Source organism: Micromonas pusilla (genome assembly GCF_000151265.4).
Source record: "Micromonas pusilla CCMP1545 genomic scaffold MICPUCscaffold_6, whole genome shotgun sequence".
NCBI classification, from domain to species: Eukaryota; Viridiplantae; Chlorophyta; class Mamiellophyceae; order Mamiellales; family Mamiellaceae; genus Micromonas; species Micromonas pusilla.
Genome location: NW_003315887.1, coordinates 424,411 through 441,966, shown reverse-complemented (window position 1 = coordinate 441,966; position 17,556 = coordinate 424,411). Strand labels below are relative to the sequence as shown.

General features: G+C 68.3%; 8 protein-coding genes across 8 annotated transcripts; 4 read left to right on the top strand and 4 right to left on the bottom strand.

The window, feature by feature from the left end:
- Nucleotides 1-109: 109 nt before the first annotated feature.
- MICPUCDRAFT_40164 (uncharacterized protein) lies at nucleotides 110-2,155 on the bottom strand (the record flags this gene model as incomplete). Its single annotated transcript, XM_003059112.1, has 4 exons — nucleotides 110-1,270; nucleotides 1,443-1,504; nucleotides 1,628-1,737; nucleotides 1,860-2,155. 4 exons carry the CDS (start codon nucleotides 2,153-2,155, stop codon nucleotides 110-112), a joined length of 1,629 nt encoding a protein of 542 aa, XP_003059158.1.
- Nucleotides 2,156-2,744: 589 nt separating this feature from the next.
- On the bottom strand, nucleotides 2,745-3,833 carry MICPUCDRAFT_5899 (uncharacterized protein; the record flags this gene model as incomplete). Its single annotated transcript, XM_003059111.1, has 2 exons — nucleotides 2,745-3,533; nucleotides 3,720-3,833. Coding segments are annotated over 2 exons (903 nt in total), but the record flags the coding sequence as incomplete, so codon positions are not given.
- An 873-nt stretch (nucleotides 3,834-4,706) lies between these two features.
- Nucleotides 4,707-6,649, top strand: MICPUCDRAFT_47498 (uncharacterized protein; the record flags this gene model as incomplete). The annotated part of the gene is made up of 3 exons (XM_003059412.1): nucleotides 4,707-4,867; nucleotides 5,033-5,555; nucleotides 5,911-6,649. 3 exons carry the CDS (start codon nucleotides 4,707-4,709, stop codon nucleotides 6,544-6,546), a joined length of 1,320 nt encoding a protein of 439 aa, XP_003059458.1. The 3' UTR covers nucleotides 6,547-6,649.
- Nucleotides 6,650-6,664: 15 nt separating this feature from the next.
- MICPUCDRAFT_58717 (uncharacterized protein) lies at nucleotides 6,665-11,038 on the bottom strand (the record flags this gene model as incomplete). Its single annotated transcript, XM_003059110.1, has 1 exon — nucleotides 6,665-11,038. One exon carries the CDS (start codon nucleotides 11,036-11,038, stop codon nucleotides 6,665-6,667), a length of 4,374 nt encoding a protein of 1,457 aa, XP_003059156.1.
- Nucleotides 11,039-11,421: 383 nt separating this feature from the next.
- MICPUCDRAFT_17574 (uncharacterized protein) lies at nucleotides 11,422-12,561 on the top strand (the record flags this gene model as incomplete). Its single annotated transcript, XM_003059411.1, has 3 exons — nucleotides 11,422-11,605; nucleotides 11,762-12,045; nucleotides 12,229-12,561. The coding sequence occupies 3 exons, from the start codon at nucleotides 11,422-11,424 to the stop codon at nucleotides 12,559-12,561; spliced, it is 801 nt and encodes a 266-aa protein (XP_003059457.1).
- A 58-nt stretch (nucleotides 12,562-12,619) lies between these two features.
- MICPUCDRAFT_69487 (uncharacterized protein) lies at nucleotides 12,620-14,300 on the bottom strand (the record flags this gene model as incomplete). The annotated part of the gene is made up of 2 exons (XM_003059109.1): nucleotides 13,645-14,300; nucleotides 12,620-13,518 (listed from the first exon to the last, which is right to left on the bottom strand). Exons 1-2 carry the CDS (start codon nucleotides 14,270-14,272, stop codon nucleotides 12,620-12,622), a joined length of 1,527 nt encoding a protein of 508 aa, XP_003059155.1. The 5' UTR covers nucleotides 14,273-14,300.
- Nucleotides 14,301-14,599: 299 nt separating this feature from the next.
- MICPUCDRAFT_69486 (uncharacterized protein) lies at nucleotides 14,600-16,127 on the top strand (the record flags this gene model as incomplete). The annotated part of the gene is made up of 1 exon (XM_003059410.1): nucleotides 14,600-16,127. The coding sequence occupies one exon, from the start codon at nucleotides 14,600-14,602 to the stop codon at nucleotides 15,794-15,796; it is 1,197 nt and encodes a 398-aa protein (XP_003059456.1). The 3' UTR covers nucleotides 15,797-16,127.
- Nucleotides 16,128-16,244: 117 nt separating this feature from the next.
- On the top strand, nucleotides 16,245-17,552 carry PORB/C (light-dependent protochlorophyllide oxido-reductase; the record flags this gene model as incomplete). The annotated part of the gene is made up of 1 exon (XM_003059409.1): nucleotides 16,245-17,552. One exon carries the CDS (start codon nucleotides 16,245-16,247, stop codon nucleotides 17,550-17,552), a length of 1,308 nt encoding a protein of 435 aa, XP_003059455.1.
- Nucleotides 17,553-17,556: the final 4 nt, after the last annotated feature.

Here is a 17,556-nt window from a genome sequence, read left to right as displayed (position 1 = left end):
CGATAAATGAATCATCGGAGACGCTCGCGCGCGCGCGCGCGCGGTTTCCCTTCTCCAGCGGTCGTCCGCTCCTCCCCTCCCTCTCGGTCGCGCTCTTTTCCCCGCGCGCCTAAAACACCTTGATGTGCTGCACGTCGTTCTGAAAATCCCCGCTGTACGCTAACCCGCCGATGACGAGCAACCCGTCCTTCGCGGGCACCATCACGTGCCCGGTCCGGTGCTCCCACACCCCCTGGTCCGCGCCTTCTTCGAGATCGTCCATCCCGAGCCCCGGCATGTGGAAATCGTTTTCCTCGCCGTCCACGTCCATCGGCGTCGGACCGTCCCCCCCGCCTCCTCTGAACGCGACACCGCGTTTCCCGTCGCGAATCGGATGCTGGATCGGCATCCAGCACTCCCTCGAGATGTCCAGCATCGCGAACCCGCCCTCGAAGAACGTCAGTCCTTGCATCGTCGCGAGACCTTGATCCGCGGTGGCGTACGTTCCAAACGCGCCCGCCGTCGGCGACCCCCTCCCGCCGCTGAACACGACGCGGTCGCCGAGGACGACCGCGGCGTGCCCCACCCTCGGCGCCGGCGGCGTGCCTTTGACGTGAAACTCCCTCCACGTCGGATTCGGCGAGTTCAGATCTAGGGTCCAAAGATCGTTGAACACGTCCGAGATGTGGCACCCGCCGAACACGTACAGAGAGTCGTTCACGATGGACACCGTCTGCCCCGCTCGCGACGGCGGTCGAACGTCCGACGCGAGCTTTAACAGCCTCCACGTCGCGAGCAACCGCTTCGGGTCTTCCTCGTCCGCGCTGACGTTTAAGATCCACGTGTCGTTGAAGCAGTGCTGCGTGTTCGAGCCGCCGAACAAGACGAGATTCCCGTTCCAAGACACCGCGCTGTGCCCCCACCGCGCGTCCGGGACGCCGTCGAGCGCGTTTTCCGCGACGACCTTCGGCTCCTTCCACGTTAACCCCCGGTGCGACTCCGCGGCGTTCTCAATCGAGACGCCGTCGTCGCCTTGAAGGATACACAGTGAGTTCGAGAAGCCCTCGAAGAATCCTTGTGAACCGCCGAAAAGGGCGACGACTTCCACGCCGGGTAAGCCGTCGACGCCCACGGCGGTGAGCGTGCCGCTGCATCGCGGAAACGGCGGGTCCCCGGACGCGTGCACCTCCTCGAGGCTGAGCGGCGTCTTCTTCAGGTCGAGGAGGTGGAGGTCGTTGAAGAAGTCCGCGCCGCTGCCTTGACCGCCGAACAGGAGGATCTTGTTTCCATCCTGAGATCGATTCACGGGGGACGGAGGCGCGGACGCGTCAGCGGCGGAGCATTGAAAAAACGCGACTCGCGGCGCGACGAACGCCCGGCGCGTAGAAGGAAATAACGGACGCGCGCGAACGCGGGACGGTCAAGGGGTGCGAGATGAACGCGGCGCGAGGGCGGCGACGTACCCCGATGGCGGTGCAGCGGTGCAGGTACCGCGCTGCGAACTTCCCGCGCGAGCTTTCGAGGTCTGTAGAGGGACAATGGCAGTTAGATGACGCGTCGAGGCGGCGGGAAGAGCGCGCGCGGGAGGGGACGCCGACCGACGACGAAACACACGGTCCGGGTTCGTCGGGGCCGCGAATCCACGCACCTTCGCCCCGCGCCTTCTCCGCCCACTCCAACGAGTTCGGTTTCGGGTTCATCCAGAACCTAAACATGTCTTTCCACGCGGGTTCATCCTTGCTTTCCCCGGCGTTGTACCTGATCGAGGAAGGAACGCGCGTTAGCGGCGGAGCGGAGGATCTGGCAACCGTGCAAATTTCTTTCACGGAAAAACGCGAGGCGCGAATTGACGGCGGGAGTGACGCGTTCGCGCGACGTACCGCTCGTCCGGGAGCGCCCTCGGCAGGACGATTTCCGCCTGCGTCCCGAGTTTGCTCGCGAGCATACGTCTCCACAGCGACTCCGAGCGGTTTACTTCCCGCAGGGTGCTGCACGTCGTCGCCGCGCGCGCGACGTCTTTCGCGTCCAGGAAACCGAACACCTCGCGCAGGACGTGACACGGCAAGCGCAGGAGCTGCGACGGCTCCATGTTCTCCGCGGTCGCGTCCTCCGCGCGCATCATCCGTCCGCTCCCGTCTCGCACCCACCCGGTGCTTTGCGCGTTCGCTGGGGTCATCCTCCCGTGGAGCGTCCGCGCGTCGGACTCTACATCTCCCCGCGGTCGATCGCCGAGTCACACCTCGCTGGACGTGCAGAAAGCGCGTTTCGCGGCTCTCGTTCATCGAGACTTCGTTGCGATTTCCCGCCAGAGGATCTCGCGCGGCTGACCGAGGCCTGATTCCAGCCTGATCCGGTCAACGGGTCTATTTGGTTCGCTCGACTGACCGCGGAACGCGGGTCGGTTGAGTCGAGGATTTCGCGGTGAAAAAAATCGTTTTCGTTTTGGAAATTTTTCGGTCTGGGTCGAGTTCTCGAGAATCAAGATTTCCGTCTGATGATGAAAAAATACAGTCGTACACACACACGTCGAGAGACTCGCGCGCCGCGCTCGCACGTCACTCCGCTCCGCTCTAGTAGGTAGCGTTCCAATCCAGCGGCGGCGGGTCTTCCTTCATGCTGTTCGAGTTCGGCCCGCCCTTGCGGACGCCGAGGAGGTCGTACGTCTCGTCGTCGTCTAACCCGTGCGGGGAGAAATTCATCACCTCTCGCGACGGGAACACGTTCCACAGCTCCGACTCCGCGGTCGCCCCCGCGGCGCTCGCTTTCAGCTTCTTCGCGAACTCCGCGTGCATGTTATGGTTCGCCTTGTACGCGACGATGTGCCCGATCGGCACCCCGGCCATCCCGGGCTCCGCCATCAGGGACAGATCGCCGATCAGGTCGAGCATCTTGTGCCGCGCGCACTCGTTCGGGAGCATCATCGGAGGGTTCCACCACTGATCCGCGTTCGCGAGAAGCGCGGAGTTCTCCAAGCCGCCGCGGAGGACCCCGGCGCGGAAGTACGCCATGACGTCTTTCATCGTCCCGAACGTCCGCGCCCGTGCGAGAAAGTCCGAGTACTCGCCGTCCTCCGTCGGCGTCCAGCTCTCCCACTGCTTCCCGATCGCCCTCGACTTGTACGTGAAGTCGATCCCGTACGTCAGCTTCGTGCACTCTCCGGGGGTGAACATGATAAACGCCTCGTTGTCGCCCGTTAACATGACAACCTCGGAGGGTTTGAACGACTTCCGCGGGGTTTGGCCGTCGCCGCCGGCGGGATCCGCCGCGGCGACGAGGCCGACGCGGCCGATTTGATACACGTAATCGTACGCGCTGCCGTCGAGGATCGGAATCTCGCCGTTGCCTTCCACCTCGATTCGCGCGTCGTCCACGCCCATGGCTTCGAGAGCGCTCAGGAGATGTTCCGTGGTGATCACCGAGTGGTCGTCGTCGCCTTCGAGCGAGAGTTTCATCGACAGACGGAGCCCTTCTTCGACGTTGTCGAGCGACGCGCGCACGCGTTTCTCGCCGGCGACGGCGGGGAAATCGCTCGGCGTCTGCGCCGGAAGCTCGCGCTTCCTTCGAAGCTCCTCCGCCCGTCGCTTCTCTTCCTCGAGCTCCGCTTTCGTCGTGTGCCTGAGCATGCTCCGCAGCTGCTCGAGGACGAGATCTTCCGCTTCTTCGTCGGAGATGTCGTCGCGCGCGAACGCGCCGCCAGTCGTCTCCTTCCACGAATCCTCCGGGATGTGCCCCTTCGGCACCCGCACGAAGTACCTTCCCTCGTTCGCGTGCGCGGGGCACACCCTCACGGCCTCCACCTCGCCGCTGTGCATGCCGATGCCGAGAATCGTGAACGCGCGTCTGACTGTTTGCTGATACGATTTGGACGTCGGCGTCGTCGGGAAGTTGTGGCGATCGTCCAGCGCGGCGTCGCGGAGTTCGCTCCAGCTCCGGAACGCGGCGTACTCCGCGATGTCCGCCTGCGCCGCCTCTCGCGTGGCCGGGAACCCCGGGAGGGTGTCCGGGGGATCGTCCGGGCGGCGCTCGATGTCGCCCTTGGAGCGCGGCGCCGCGGCGGCGACGACGAATCGTTCGCCGCCGCGGCGGCGGCGACGCGCGAGAAAGCGCGACGACGTCGTGGGCGTCGTCGGCGCGACGCGCGCGCGCGACGCGAGTCTGGCGGGCGCCGTCGCCGCCGTCGGCGTCATCGCGCTCGCGGAGGTTGACATCATCGACGCCGAGACGCTCGTCGCTTCCGACGATTCGATTCAGTCGCGCGTCGGATTCGATTCGCGCTCGACGAAAAAAGTGCACGCGACTCCGCGAGACGTCGAGCGACGAGCGCGCGCGCGTTGAGGCGCGCTTTCGACGGCGCGGTCGATCGCGTTCGCGCGGCGAACGGGCGATGCGCGAGACGACGCGGGAGGTCGAGACGCGTGCGCGCGCGCGGTCGCAGTGGGCGACGGGCGGTCGCCGCGAGCGAACAGTAGGGTTAACCAGAATGATGACAATGTCGTCGGCTTCGTTGCACTTTTTTACTCTCGGTCGTTGCTACACGGATTTGACCGGCACTAAGGGTCAAATTGACCGAGCGAAGCGATTTCACCCCGTGACGTCGGTCGTTGCTGCTTTCGATGTCATCCCCGCAGAGTCTGCCGCTAATAAGGTACCGAAAAACGGAGGGCGGAGAGCGGACGAGGAAACGTATCTCCGCGCGGCCATTCGCTCACTTCTCCCGCGCGCGCACGATGGGAGGCGGCGCGACCGCGTCCGACGCGCCCCCCGGCGAGGCGCTCTGCCGCATCTGCTGGTCGGCCGTCTGCGAGTACGACGGTCGACCGGAGTTCTTGTCCCCGACGCCGTGCGCGTGCCGCGACGAGCGCTCGAACGTCCACCAGGCGTGCTTGGAGTGCGTCCCTCCTCGTTTAGAACTCGCGCGCGAAACGAAATCGCGACGCCTCCCGCGGCCCGGCCGTCTCGCGCCCTCCGCGCGTCCGTCCGCCGCCAGCGCGCCTCGCCGTCTGGCTGACAACGTCCCTCCCTCCCTCCCTCCCTCCCTCCCTCCCTCCCTCAGGCGATGGATCCTCGAGGCGAGGAGCCAAGGCCGCTTCGACGCCGGCACGCGCTGCCACGCGTGCGGCGACCCGTACGCGCACCCGCTGCTCGACGAGACGGTCCTCTCCGCGAGCGCGCGATCCGCGATCCGCGCGTCGTCGCTCTCCCCCCTTAACGGCGCGGCGGACGACCGCACCCCGCTCGCGATCATCGGCGGCACCGGGTACGTCGGAAGGTCCGTCGCGCTGCACCTGCTCGGGCATCCCACGTTCAAGATCGGCGCGGTCGTCGGCAGCGTCGCGACGGTCGGGAAGCCGTTCCGTGCGGTGTTTGAAAAAAAAGAGGACGCGCTCGTCGAGCACTACGGCGCGGATCTCTGGAAACCGCAGGAGTTCCCCGCGGAATTGATGCACTGCGTGGTGCAGTCCGTCGAGGACGTCATCGCGGACGGGGTTATCAAGACGGCGCTGTCGTTCATCGCGCCCGAGCACGGCGAGATCGAAGACGCGCTCGCGCGCGCCGGGATCAAGGTGTTCAGGCGCGTTCTACACACTGGTTCCCATACGACCCCGTCGGCGTGGTGAACGCCGTTCCTTAAGGACTTTTGCCGTCGCATCTCTGCGCCCACCCCTCGCTTTCAATCCCCGCCCTCGACGCCTTTCAACTCCAACTGACACCTTTCAACTCCACCCCGACGTTCGCTTGTATGGAATGGCGACCCTCAGCATCTCTCCGCACGCGAGGTTCGACCTCGCCAACCCGCTGTCTGTGCCGGAGGCGAACCCGGAGGTGCTCGCCGCCGCGGTCAAGGACGCGATCGAGGACCCGGTCGCGGGGACGCTGTCGCTCGTGAAGTCGCCAAACTGCGTCACGTGCGGGTGCGTCGTCGCGCTGAAGGCGCTTGACGACGCGTTCGGCGTGGAGGACGTCTCGGTGACGACGTTCCAGTCGCTCTCGGGGCGCGGCGACGCGAAGTATCAGAGGGATCTGGTGATGGGGAACGTGTATCCGCTCGCGGGGACGGTGGAGCGGACGGGGGAGTATCAAAAGTTGGAGCTGCGGAGGATCATGCCGGGGGTGAAGCGCGTCTCCGTGGCGGCGTACAGAGTCCCAGTGCAAAAAGGGCACCTCGTGGACGTCCGCGTGCGGCTGCGGACGAAACCGGCGGACGCGCGCGCGGTCGAGCGCGCGTTCACGTCGTTCGACCCGCTGGCGCGCGTCTCGCTGCCGTCGAAACCGAGGCGGGCGATCTACGTGAAGCCGATCGACGAGGCGCCGACCGGGGAGGAGGGGGAGAGGCCGCCGCCGCGCATCGGGACGCCGCGGCCCAAGGACGATCACGAGTACGACGGAGGGATGTCCGTCTGCGTGGGGAACATAGACGTGGACGACGAGCTGTTCGACGTGTCGTTCTGTCTCGTCGTGAACAACGTCGTTCGAGGCGCGTGGGGGGCGGCGTTGCTGAACGCGGAGTACTGGCACGCGCTGATGACGAAGGAGAAGGAGGCGATCGCCGGGCGGATCGAGTGCTAGCTAGGCGAAGAAAAAAGAAGGCTTCGTGCGGGGAGGGGGGGGGACGTAGCGGAACGTAGTTCAATTATTGAAAATCCAATCCAGGTTATGATGATATACCCTTAACTTAACGCATCGTTCATCGCTTCTTCTTCGTCTTCTTCTTCGAAGACTTCGTCGTTCCCGCCGCCTCCGCGATCGTTTTCGATCGTTCCCCGCCCAGGAAGGGAGGAAGCGCCGACCCCAGGAGAGACCCCCCGCCGCCGGGTCCGGGGCTCTTCGGCGTCGCCGGCGCCTCCACGCGGTTCTTCCCCGGGCCCGCCGTGAGCGTCCGTCCCTCCATGAGATCCACGTTCTCCCAGTCCAACAGTATCCGCTCGTTGCTGTCCAGCACGATGAGGATCGTCCACAAGATCTCGAAACAGAGCGTCTCGTCGGCGTCTAAAAACGCGACGCGAATGTCCATGAGCGACCCGGCGACTCTGGTGATCTTCGTGTGGATCGTGTACCGGTCGTTGTGCGCGAGCTCCTTGTGGAACGTGCTCTGAATCTTCGCCGCGAATAAGTTCCGCTTGTAGTACAACTCCACGAGCGTGAGCCCGGACATCAGCATGAGCTGCTCGACGCCGTCCACGGAGCGTCCCACGATCATCTCCACGGTGTAGTGTTGATTCATGTCGAGGTCGCGGAACTCGACGCGGCGGTCCATGCGGACTTCGATCCCGAGGTCGATCTTCTTCGGAGGGTTCAAGAACAAGTTCAGCCCGCCGATGCGGAAGAACTGGAACGACTTCCGCCACCAGTTGTACGCCATGAACTTCGCGAGAAACACGTACGGGGTCTTCCCGACGGTTTTCCCCGCAAGCCGCCGTCGGACGATCTCATTCAGGTTGTCGTAATCCACGTTCGGGAACGGCAGCGACTCCTCGCCCTCTTTCGGGGCTTCGTACTCCGCCGCGTGCTGCGCGACCGCGGTCACGAAGTGAGACATCGGCGCGTCCACGACGACGAGCTTGGACGTGACCCCCGTGCCGAGCGCGTCGTTCACGCGCGTCAAAAGCTCCACGGCGTTCAACGAGTGCATGCCGTTGTCGAACACCGTCTTGTCGAAGTCGGGCTCGACGTCGGTGAGGTCCACGACGACGCCGCGAACGACCGCGCGGATCGCGTCTTCGCGCTGCTCCGGGGTGAGGTGCCGCAGGCGATCGAGCGCGGTCTTCGGGTCGAGGATCTGCGCCGCGCCCGTCGGCGGCGGCGCGTGCCGCGCCGCCGCCGGTTGCAGCCGCGGCTTGGTGCCCTCGACGCGCGCGAAGCGCACGCGCGACATCGCCGCGAAGGTTTTGTACCCGGGCGACGACGACGCGGCGGAGGACGCGCTCTTGCGCTTCTTCGAGCCGCCCGCGCCGCCCGCGGAAGCGCCGACGACGAGACGTTCGTACCGCAGATCCGCGATGAGAAACTCGTTGTGCTGCTCCGTGATTTCGCCGTGCGCGACGCACTTACCCCCGGGCTTCCACGCGTCCACGCCCTCGGTGATGTGAAACTCCCCGACGCCGACGGGAATGAACGTGTTCCCTCTGACCGCCGCGCACGCCACCTGTAAACCCGCGTCCAGGACCGCGGCGAGGTGCGTCCCGTCCACGTCCGCTCGAAACACGTGCCCGCTCCACTCCACTTTCGACACCGCCCTGTACGCGCCGCCGTAGTTGAGCTTCAACGCGCCGCATCGCCGGTAGTGCTGCGCGTGCGTCGCGTCCTCCGTGATCACCGGGTCGTCGCGGTCGCGGTCGCGGTCGCGGTCAGGGTCGGGGTCGGACGCGTCGTCGCTCGACTCTTTCTCGCCGTCGCTCCGGTCGCTGCCGTCGCTGCCGGTGTCCATGGCCTCGTCCGCCGCCGCCGCCGCCGCCGCCGGCCGCGCGTTCTCCGACCGCGCGAACAGCGTCGGTCCGATCGCCCGCGGCGTCGCCTCCCCCGCGACGACGCTCGCCTTCAACACGACGTCGTCCCCGACCGTCGCCTGCATCGTCCGCCGCCGCTTCACGACGCGGACGTCCGCGCGCGCGTCGTGCACGCCGCGCATGAACGACACGTCCGCGAGCTTCTCCGTCTTCATCTCGTTCGCGAGCACGCAGAGCCACCCGGCGCCGGGCACGATCGGCTTCCCGAGGACGTTGTGGTCCGAGAACGTGAACGCGTTCCAGTATCGCCGCAGGTTTATCGCGTGCGACGTGCTCGCGCCGGTGAGCCGCCAGTCGGCGACCATCGCGGCGATCGGAGGGAGCGTCTCTTTCTTCGCGAGCGACCCGTCGGGCGCGTCATCGCCGGCGAGCAACAGCTGCAGCGTCTTCCTCGACGTCTTGTTCGTGATCGTCTTCGGCAGCGCGTCCACGGCGAAGACGTGGTCTGGCGCGGCGTACGCGCCGACGCGGTCGGTCACCGCGGTCGCCGCCGCGAGCTTGAACGCGGCGAGGTCGGGGCCGCGCGAGGCGGCTTTCGACGCCGCGCCGCCGCCGCGTTTGGATTTTTTGCCGCCGCCGCCGCGTCGTTCGAACACGACGAACGCGACCGGCGCCGTGCCCTTCACGAAATCCGGCGCGCCGACGACGCAGCAGTCCTTCACGCGGTACGTCGTCGCGTCGGCGTCGCCTCCCGCGCCCGCGCCGCCGCCCTGGCCGCTCTCCCCCGAGCCCGTCTCCGTCGTCTCCACGTCCCAGAGACACCGTTCGATCTGTTCCGTCCCGACCCTGTTCCCGTTCACGTTGATCACCTCGTCGGACCTCCCGTGGAACGTGAACCCGCCGTCCTTCCCGGCGACGCGCGCGATGTCGCCCTGCACGAACCCGCCGCCGTTTTTCGGCCAGTACGTCTTTTGGTACCGCGCCAGATCCCCGCGCCACTTCGGGTCGTTCACCGACTCGGGGTCGCCGAAGACGGTCAGCGCGAGCGACGGGTACGGCCCAGCGATCACGACGTCGGACGTCTCCTCGTCCAGAGCGACTTTCACCCACGGCAGCGGCCACGTCCGCGCGTCCGGCGCGATTGGTTTATCAGCGCCGCCCGAGGTTGTGTTCCGGCTGAAGACCATCCCGCCGTGCTCCGTCGCCCAGTACGAGTTTATAAATTTCTTCGTGATGTGCCGGTGCGCGTACTCGTGCACCTCGACGCTGACGGGCTCCGCGCAGAACGTCGCGTACCGCAGCGACGACGTGTCGATCGCGTCGAGCTTCGCGGCGTTTCCAGGGTCCGTCATGAGCTGTCGGATCACCGCGCTGCCCGTCTTCAGCAGCGTGCACTTCTCCCTCGCCACCGTCTGCGCCGTTCTCAGCGGCGTCGGATACACCGGCGATCCGAGCATCATCACGCTTCGAACCCCCGCGCACAGCGGCGCCCACACCATGTACGACTGCCCGGTGATCCACCCGGCGCTGCCGACGGTGAGGATCCCGCCGCCGCGACCGCTGACGCCGTCGCAACCCTCGCCCTCGGTGGTCTCGAACACGACCTTCATCGACTGCTTCACCCCGGCCACGTACCCGCCGTGCCCGTGCACCACCCCCTTCGGCTTCCCCGTCGAGCCCGACGTGTACGACACGAACAGAGGGTGGTCCGTCTCAACCGGGACGCACGGGCACGCCGTAAACGCCGCTCGCAGCGCGTCCGCGTCGGACATCGCGAGGTAGCTCGCGACGTGCGGCGCGCTCGCACGCCACGGCGCGACGGTGACGACTTTGCATCTCCCGCCGCCCGCCGCGTCCGCCGAATGCGTCGCCAACGCGTCTCTCAACTTTTCCGCGCAATCCACCGCGACGCCGCCGTGCGTCGCGCGCGCGTCCGGCGCGATCGCGACGCGCGGCGTCAGGTCCGCCGCCCTCGAGCTCAGCACGTCCGTCACCGAGTCCACCGCGGTCGCGGAGTACGTCACGCCAAGTCGCGCGCACGCGAGCATGTACACGACGTGCGTCGCGTCGGTGGGCGCGTGGAACAAGACGCGATCGCGCGCCTTCAGGCCGTGCGTCTCTTTCAGCGCCTTCGCCGCGCGCACGACCGCGCCGAGGAGCTCGCGTCGCGTGACCGAGTACGTCTCCCCGGCGCCGTCCTCCGGGACGCAGGTGAGCGCGACGTCGTCGCCGCGGCCGTCCGCGAGATGGCGATCGAGCGCGTTGAAGCACGCGTTCGTCTTGGCGCCGGCGTACCATCGAAAGTACGGCGCCTCGGCGACGTCGCAGAGCGCGCGCCACGGCGTCCACGAGGAGGAGGAGGGATGGTGCGACGTCTTCTTCGGCGTGTCGGCGTTGGTCGAATCGCCGCCGTTCGTCGCGCGAATTCGCGCGCGCGGCGGCGGCGACGCGGCGCCCGCGCCCGCGCCCGCGCGTCGCCATCCCCCCAGCCGGTCGTCGGTCGTCGCCGCGCGCTCGTCGTGAAACCAGATATCCTCCGCGGCGTCCAGGGCCGCGGCGAGCGCCGCCTCGGACGGCGCGAACCCGTCGCCGGACGCGCGCGGCGGCGGCGCCATCGATCCGGGCGCGACGATCGCGCCCTCTCGCGTCGTCGGGGTGACGAGGGAGGCGCGCGTCTTCTGTCGGCGCGCGTCCGCGAATGGCGCGCGCGGACGGTCGATCGTCGCGGACGATCGGTCACAGCTGGCTGGGGCTGAGAGGCGCCGACCGCGAGCGCGACGACCTCGCGCTGCGGTTTTCCCGCCACGGCGCGCGACGCCGCGCGCACTCCATGACCGCGCTCGTTCGCGCAAGAACGTTCGCGACTCGCTTCCTCCGCGACCCCTCGGCGCTCTCCGCGCTCTCCTCCGCGCGCGCTCGCCCGCCGCCGCCGTTCGTCGCCGCGATCGCGCGCGTCATGTCCGCCGACGCCGCCGCCGCCCGCGTCCCTCCCGCGCCGATGGTCTCGAAGCTGTACCAGCCCGCGCCCGTCGCGGGTCGATGCGCGCTCGTCACCGGCGCGTCGTCCGGGATCGGATTCGCGACCGCGGAGAGGCTCGCGGAGCTCGGATGCCGGCTCGTCGTCGCCGCGCGGAGGAAGGATCGCCTCGACGCGCTCGCGGCGAAGCTGCGCGACGAGCACGGTGCGTCCCCGCGGCGATCGCGTCGTCCGAGCGGAGTCCGAAACGACGCGCGATCGACCGATCGATCGCTCGCTCGATCTCTCGCCCTCCCTCGAACGCCGCTCACCTCCGACGCCTCCTCCCTCCACACCACCCCACCCCGCGCGCCGTCCACAGGCGCGAGCGTGCACTGCATCGAGCTCGACGTGTGCGACGTCGACGCCGTCATGGCGCTCCCGGAGGCGCTCCCCGCCGACTTCGCCGACGTCTCCATCCTCGTGAACAACGCCGGCGGCGCGCTCGGCACCGCCAAGTGCACGGAGAACGACATGAACGACATGTCCACGATGATCGACGCGAACGTGAAGGGGCTCATCGCGTGCACGCGCGCGTTCACCCCGGGGATGGTGGCGCGCGGCGAGGGCCACGTGATCAACATCTCCTCCATCGCCGGGATCGAGGTATGTTCTCCTTACACTGGTCCCCATACGACCGCGTTGGCGTGGTGAACGCCGATCCATAAGGACTTTTGCCATCGTCTCTCTCCGCCCACCCCTCGCTTTCAATCCCCGCCCTCGACGCCTTTCAACTCCAACTGACGCCTTTCAACTCCACCCCGACATCGCTTTGTATGGAACGCACAGTGGTACGGCGGCGGGAGCGTGTACTGCGCGACCAAAGCGGCGGTGAACGCGTTCACGTACGCGTGTCGCAAGGACCTCCACGACACGCCGTGCAAGATCACGACCGTGGCGCCCGGGTTCGTGAACACCGAGTTCTCCGCCGTGCGGTTCAAGGGCGACGCGGCGAAGGCGGAGGGCGTGTATAAGGGCATGAAGTACGGCGGGCCGCTGCTGGCGGAGGACATCGCGGATAACATCGTGTACGCGCTCACCCGGCCGGGGCGGGTGCAGGTGTGCGACATGCTCGTGTACCCGACGTCGCAGGCGAGCGCGAAGGACATCGCGAGGGAGTGATGGACGAGGGAGTCGTCCGCTGTGATATTCATTCATTCGTTCGTTCGTTTTCGTTCGCTCAGCCTCTCGCGTCGTCGCCGTCGTCGCTCCCTCCTCCGCGGCTCTCGTCGCCGCCCCAGACGGTGGAGTTCCCGTTCCAAAACGCGTTCCGTCCGTCGTCGCCGTCGCGTCGTCGCTCGTCGCGCTCGCGGCTAGACCCGAGGGTGTGGACGTTGCCCCCGGCCGCGCCCCCGCCGGGCGCGCGGCGCGGCGCGGACGCCGAGGGCGGCGGCGACGACGCGCCGCCGTCGCCGAACGCGAACGCGCGCGCCGCGTTCGACGCCGCGACGGCTTCGCTCCTCGACCAGCGTCGCTCGCCGCCGCCGCCGCCGCGCGCCGCGTCATCTCCTCTCTCCGCGCGCTCCCCGCCACGGAGCGGCGGCGCCTCGTTCAACCCCAAGAACATCGACACCGTCGCCCAGATCCGCCGTAAAATCTCGAGCGCGATCGCGAGCGGGCCGCCCGCCGCCGCCGCGTTCGCCCTCCTCCCCACCCCACCCCCACCCCCCGCCGAAACCGCCGGCCTCGGCCTCAGCGCGGCCTCGCCGCGCTGCCGCCTCCTCCTCGCGTCGTCCACGCCGACGACCATCAGCGACGGCCGAGGTCCTAACCCCGCGGCGTCCAGCGTCCTCGCGTCGGCGCCGCCGCGTTCGTCCACGCGCGCGCGCGGCCACGTCGTCCAAAGCTCAAACGCGGTCACCCCCGCGCTCGCGGCGTCGGGCTCGATCGCTCTTCGCACGTCGCGGATCGTCGTGACGTCCGAGGGAGGGAGGTCCGGCGTGGTGATCGTCGCGCCGTTCGGGAGTTTGACTTGGCACCTGACGTCGATCGGCCGTCGCGGCAGCGGCGGCGGCGACGGCGCGCGTTTTGGCGGGGGCGTCTCGCGCAACTCGCGCTTGGACTTGCCCACGGGCGGCGGCGACGACGGCGTCGGTCGTTTTCGCTCGCGCATCTCCGCTTTCGTCTTCCCGATCGCCGCGCCGCGGCGCTGGCGGACGCCGGATTCGGACACCGACGCGGACGCGGCCGCGGAGGGCGGCGGCGGCGGCGGCGGCGGCGGCGGCGCGACCGGCGGCGGCGGAGGCGGAGGAGGAGGCGCCGGCGGCGGCGCCGCGGCGACCTCCGCGACCTCCGCGACCTCCGCGACCGCCGGAGGCGAAGGCGGAGCCGGAGTCGCCGCCGCGGTGGCGGCGAGCGCGGTCGCGAGCGCCGCGGTCGAGCGCCGCCGCTCGTGCGCTTCGCGACACGCCGTCAACGCCGCGAGCAGATCGTCCGGCGCGTCGCTCGTCGCGGCCTCGCCCTCGAGACGCGCGAGCGTCGACCCCGCGCTCGGGTCGATCACGACGACCGCGGGCAGCGACGACGTCGGGAACAGTTTCACGAAGTTGGCGTAGTCCGTCGTGTTCGCGTCGAGGCGGAGCGCGACCCATCGCGCGCGCGGAGGGACCCCCTCGCGGTCGCCGTCGCCGTCGCCGTCTTCGCCCGCCGCGCGCGTCTCGCCGCGAATCTCGCGCGAAACCTCGGACGTCTCCGACGTCCACGTCTCGTCCAGCCTCGCGCTCGCGTCGTCGCCGCCGTGAAGCGCGACGAGGAGGGGGACGTTGTGCGCTCTCGCGAGCGCGATCGCGCCGGCGACGTCGCCGTCGTAGAACGGCGACGCGCGGGGCTCCATCGTGTGTGTCTGTCGAGGCGAGACTGATGACGCCTGACGCCCGAACACCCGCTCTCAGATTTTTCGCTCTGCTGGTATCGGGACGTTATTTTTTTTGAAACGGCGCGACCGACCTCAAGATCTCATACACTCGTACGTGTATGTGTATGGGCAATTGGTGTAAAGATTTTTCGCCCAAAATTCGCCGAAGCTTATCACCTGATTTTTTTCGCGCCAACCGGCCGCGGCGGCAACTCTGATTCCAATCGGGGAAACACGTTCGCCCGCAGTGGAATCGCGCGCCCGCACACGACCGCGCCGGATCGCGCGCGACTCCGATCTGCGAAGATGGCGTCTTGGGGCGTATCCCCGTCGCCGAAGGACCGAACCCGCCCGCAACCGACGACGAAGGGCAAGGGAAACAAAGCGAACTGGGGCTACAGCTACAAGCCCACGATCGAAGAAAACCCATTCTCGGACTGGGCGGATACGCACCGGCACTTGGCGAGCCCGTCGCGTCAGCGCCCGACGGCGACGACGAAGGAGAAGCCGCGGTGGAAGCGGAGCACGGACACGACGGACCAGTTCCCGAGGCTCGCGGACTCCCCCGCGCGGGCGTACGGTCGCTCCGGCGCGGAGACAGGAGGCGGCGTGTTCACCCCCAGAGGCGGTGGCAAGGAGACGTGGAAACGATACGATTTGCCTCCGCTCGGTACCGCGCAGCTGGACGAGACCGTCGTGAAAGGGACGCTCGGTCCGCGGATCTCGAACCCGCAGTCGTCGTTCGGGAAGCAGACGCTCGGGCACAAGAAGAACGAGCCCGCGACGGTCTTCTCGAGGACCGATCGCGTCGCGGCGTCGCGGCTCTTCGTGCGATCGGACAACCCGAATCGACACGTCCAAGACTCCGTGGAGCAGGCGGAGTTTTACGAGGGCGGACGACGCGTCAACAGCGGCGGTCAGAGGGTGATCCGACCGGGGCCGGGGCAGTACGAGCGCGACGCGCCGTGGGAGAAGTTCGGGAACCACGGGACCAAGACGGACTTTGGCAAGCGCGAGGGGCGGTACGGGCCCGTCGAGCACTACAAAATCATTCGAGAGCCGCAAGCCGGCGCCGCGTACGACCAGGTAAGGCGACTCAACGATAGGGATAGCGGCATGGACGGCTTCGACAAAGACTACAGCTCGCTGGGACGTCAGCTGTCCGCGGAGAAGGGCACGGCGCCGGAGTTGACGTTTAAGTCTCGCACGACGCGCGAGCAGAACAAAGGGAAGTACATCGGCGGCGGTTTCGAGCGCGAGGACCTCAACAGAGACTCCCCGGGGCCCGCGGCGAACTACGACGCCGCGCCGAGCTCGTTGGGGACGCAGAGGACGAGCAAATACAACACGGCGCCGGCGTACAAGTGGGCGCCGTCGCGCAACTTGAAGCCCGGAGAGGACGTCAACTTGATGAACGCGCGCGTCGCGAAAGCGGACCGGAACGGCGTCGTGCTCTTCGCGCGGAAGCCGCTCGACACGCCCGGGCCAGGGGCGTACTTCTAGACGCCGCCGGTCCCGAAGTCCACGCGGAAGAGCGTCTCCGCGGGCGTCGCCGCCGGAGCCGGGACCGGGACCGGGACCGGGGCGGCGGCGGCGAGCGCGGGCGCGGGCGTTTCCGGCGACGCGGGGGAAGCGCGCGCGACGACGGCGGCGACGAAGAAGCGATGACCGACGCGATCGGATCGGCCGGGGCGAGCGAGGGGGGAGAGAGGGGGTAAGTAGGCGGGAAGAACGACAGACGGGAGGAGGGATGGGGGCGAGCAAGACGACCGCGAGGGGTGTAGGGGTAACGTAATTCAGTTTTAACCACGCAAGCACAGCAGAGTGCGAAAAGAACCTGTACGCGAGCGAGCGCGCGCGACTTCTTTCTGTTCGTTATCCGCACCTAAGGCGCGCGGCTCACAGCTCCGCGCGCGCGACGACGACCGCCGCCGCGATGACGACGAGCGCGATGACGTCGCAACACCTCCACGCGCGCGTCGCGCGCGCGAACGCCGCGCGCGGCCTCCGCGCGCGCGTCGTCGCCCCCGCCGGCAGATCGATCGCCACCGCCCGTCGTTCCGCGATCGCCGTCTCCGCGGCGCGCGCCGAGACGGACGACGCCGCGTCCGCGCCGGCGTCGGCGTCGTCGCGCCGCGACGTCGTCCTCGGCGGCGCGCTCGCGCTCGCGTCGTCCGCGCTCGCCGCGACGACCCCGGTCGCGATCGCGGACGAGGCGCCGACGACGACCGAGACGACGACGACGACGACGCGCGATCGCAAGAGCGTCGTCGTCACGGGAAGCAACAGCGGCATCGGCCTCGACGGCGCCGCGAAGCTCGCCGCGCGCGGGTACGACGTCACGCTCGCGTGCCGAACGCTCGCGAAAGCGCAGGCCGCGAAGGCGTCCATCGAGGCGACCGCCGCGGCGAACGGCGTCGTCCTGACCGGGTCGCTCACGCCCGCGGAGTGCGACCTCGCGTCGCTGGATTCGATCCGCGCGTTCGCGGCGTCGCGGCGCGCCGCGCCGCTCGACGCGCTCGTCCTGAACGCCGGCGTCGAGTTCAGCGGCGACAACACCGTGCGTCGCACCGCGGACGGGTTCGAGATCACCGTGGGGGTGAATCACCTCGGGCACTTCCTGCTGACGAACTTGCTGCTGCCGGATCTCGAGGCGGCGGCGTCGGCGTCGCCGCAATCCGACGGCACGACGCCGCGCGTCGTCGTCACCGCGAGCGAGGTCCACGACCCGGCCTCCCCGGGCGGGAACGTCGGCCTCGGCGCGGGCCTCGGCGACCTCAGAGGGTTGGCCGAGAACGGCGCCGCGTTCGAGATGCTCGACGGGTCGCCGTACGACGCGGACAAGGCGTACAAGGATTCGAAGCTGTGCAACGTCCTCTTCGCGCGCGAGCTTCAACGGCGACTGAGAGACGCCGGGAGCGTCGTCACCGTGAACACGTTCGGGCCGGGGCTCATCACGCGCACGGGGCTGTTCCGCGCGCAGAACCCGCTGTTCGTGAAGGTGTTCGACTTCGCGACGAACGAGATCTTCCACGTCGCGGAGACGGTGGACGGCGGCGGCGACTGCTTGGTTCGAATGGTGACAGACGCGGAGCTCGAAGGCGTCGGCGACGTCTATTACAACAACGGGATCGCCCCGGGCGAGGGGAAGACGGGGCATAAGTTCGAGCGCGGGGACGTGAGCGCGGAGGCGATGGACGGCGAGAAGGGGAAGGCGCTGTGGGCGTACAGCGAGCGGCTCGTCGGGTTGAGCGCGTGACGTC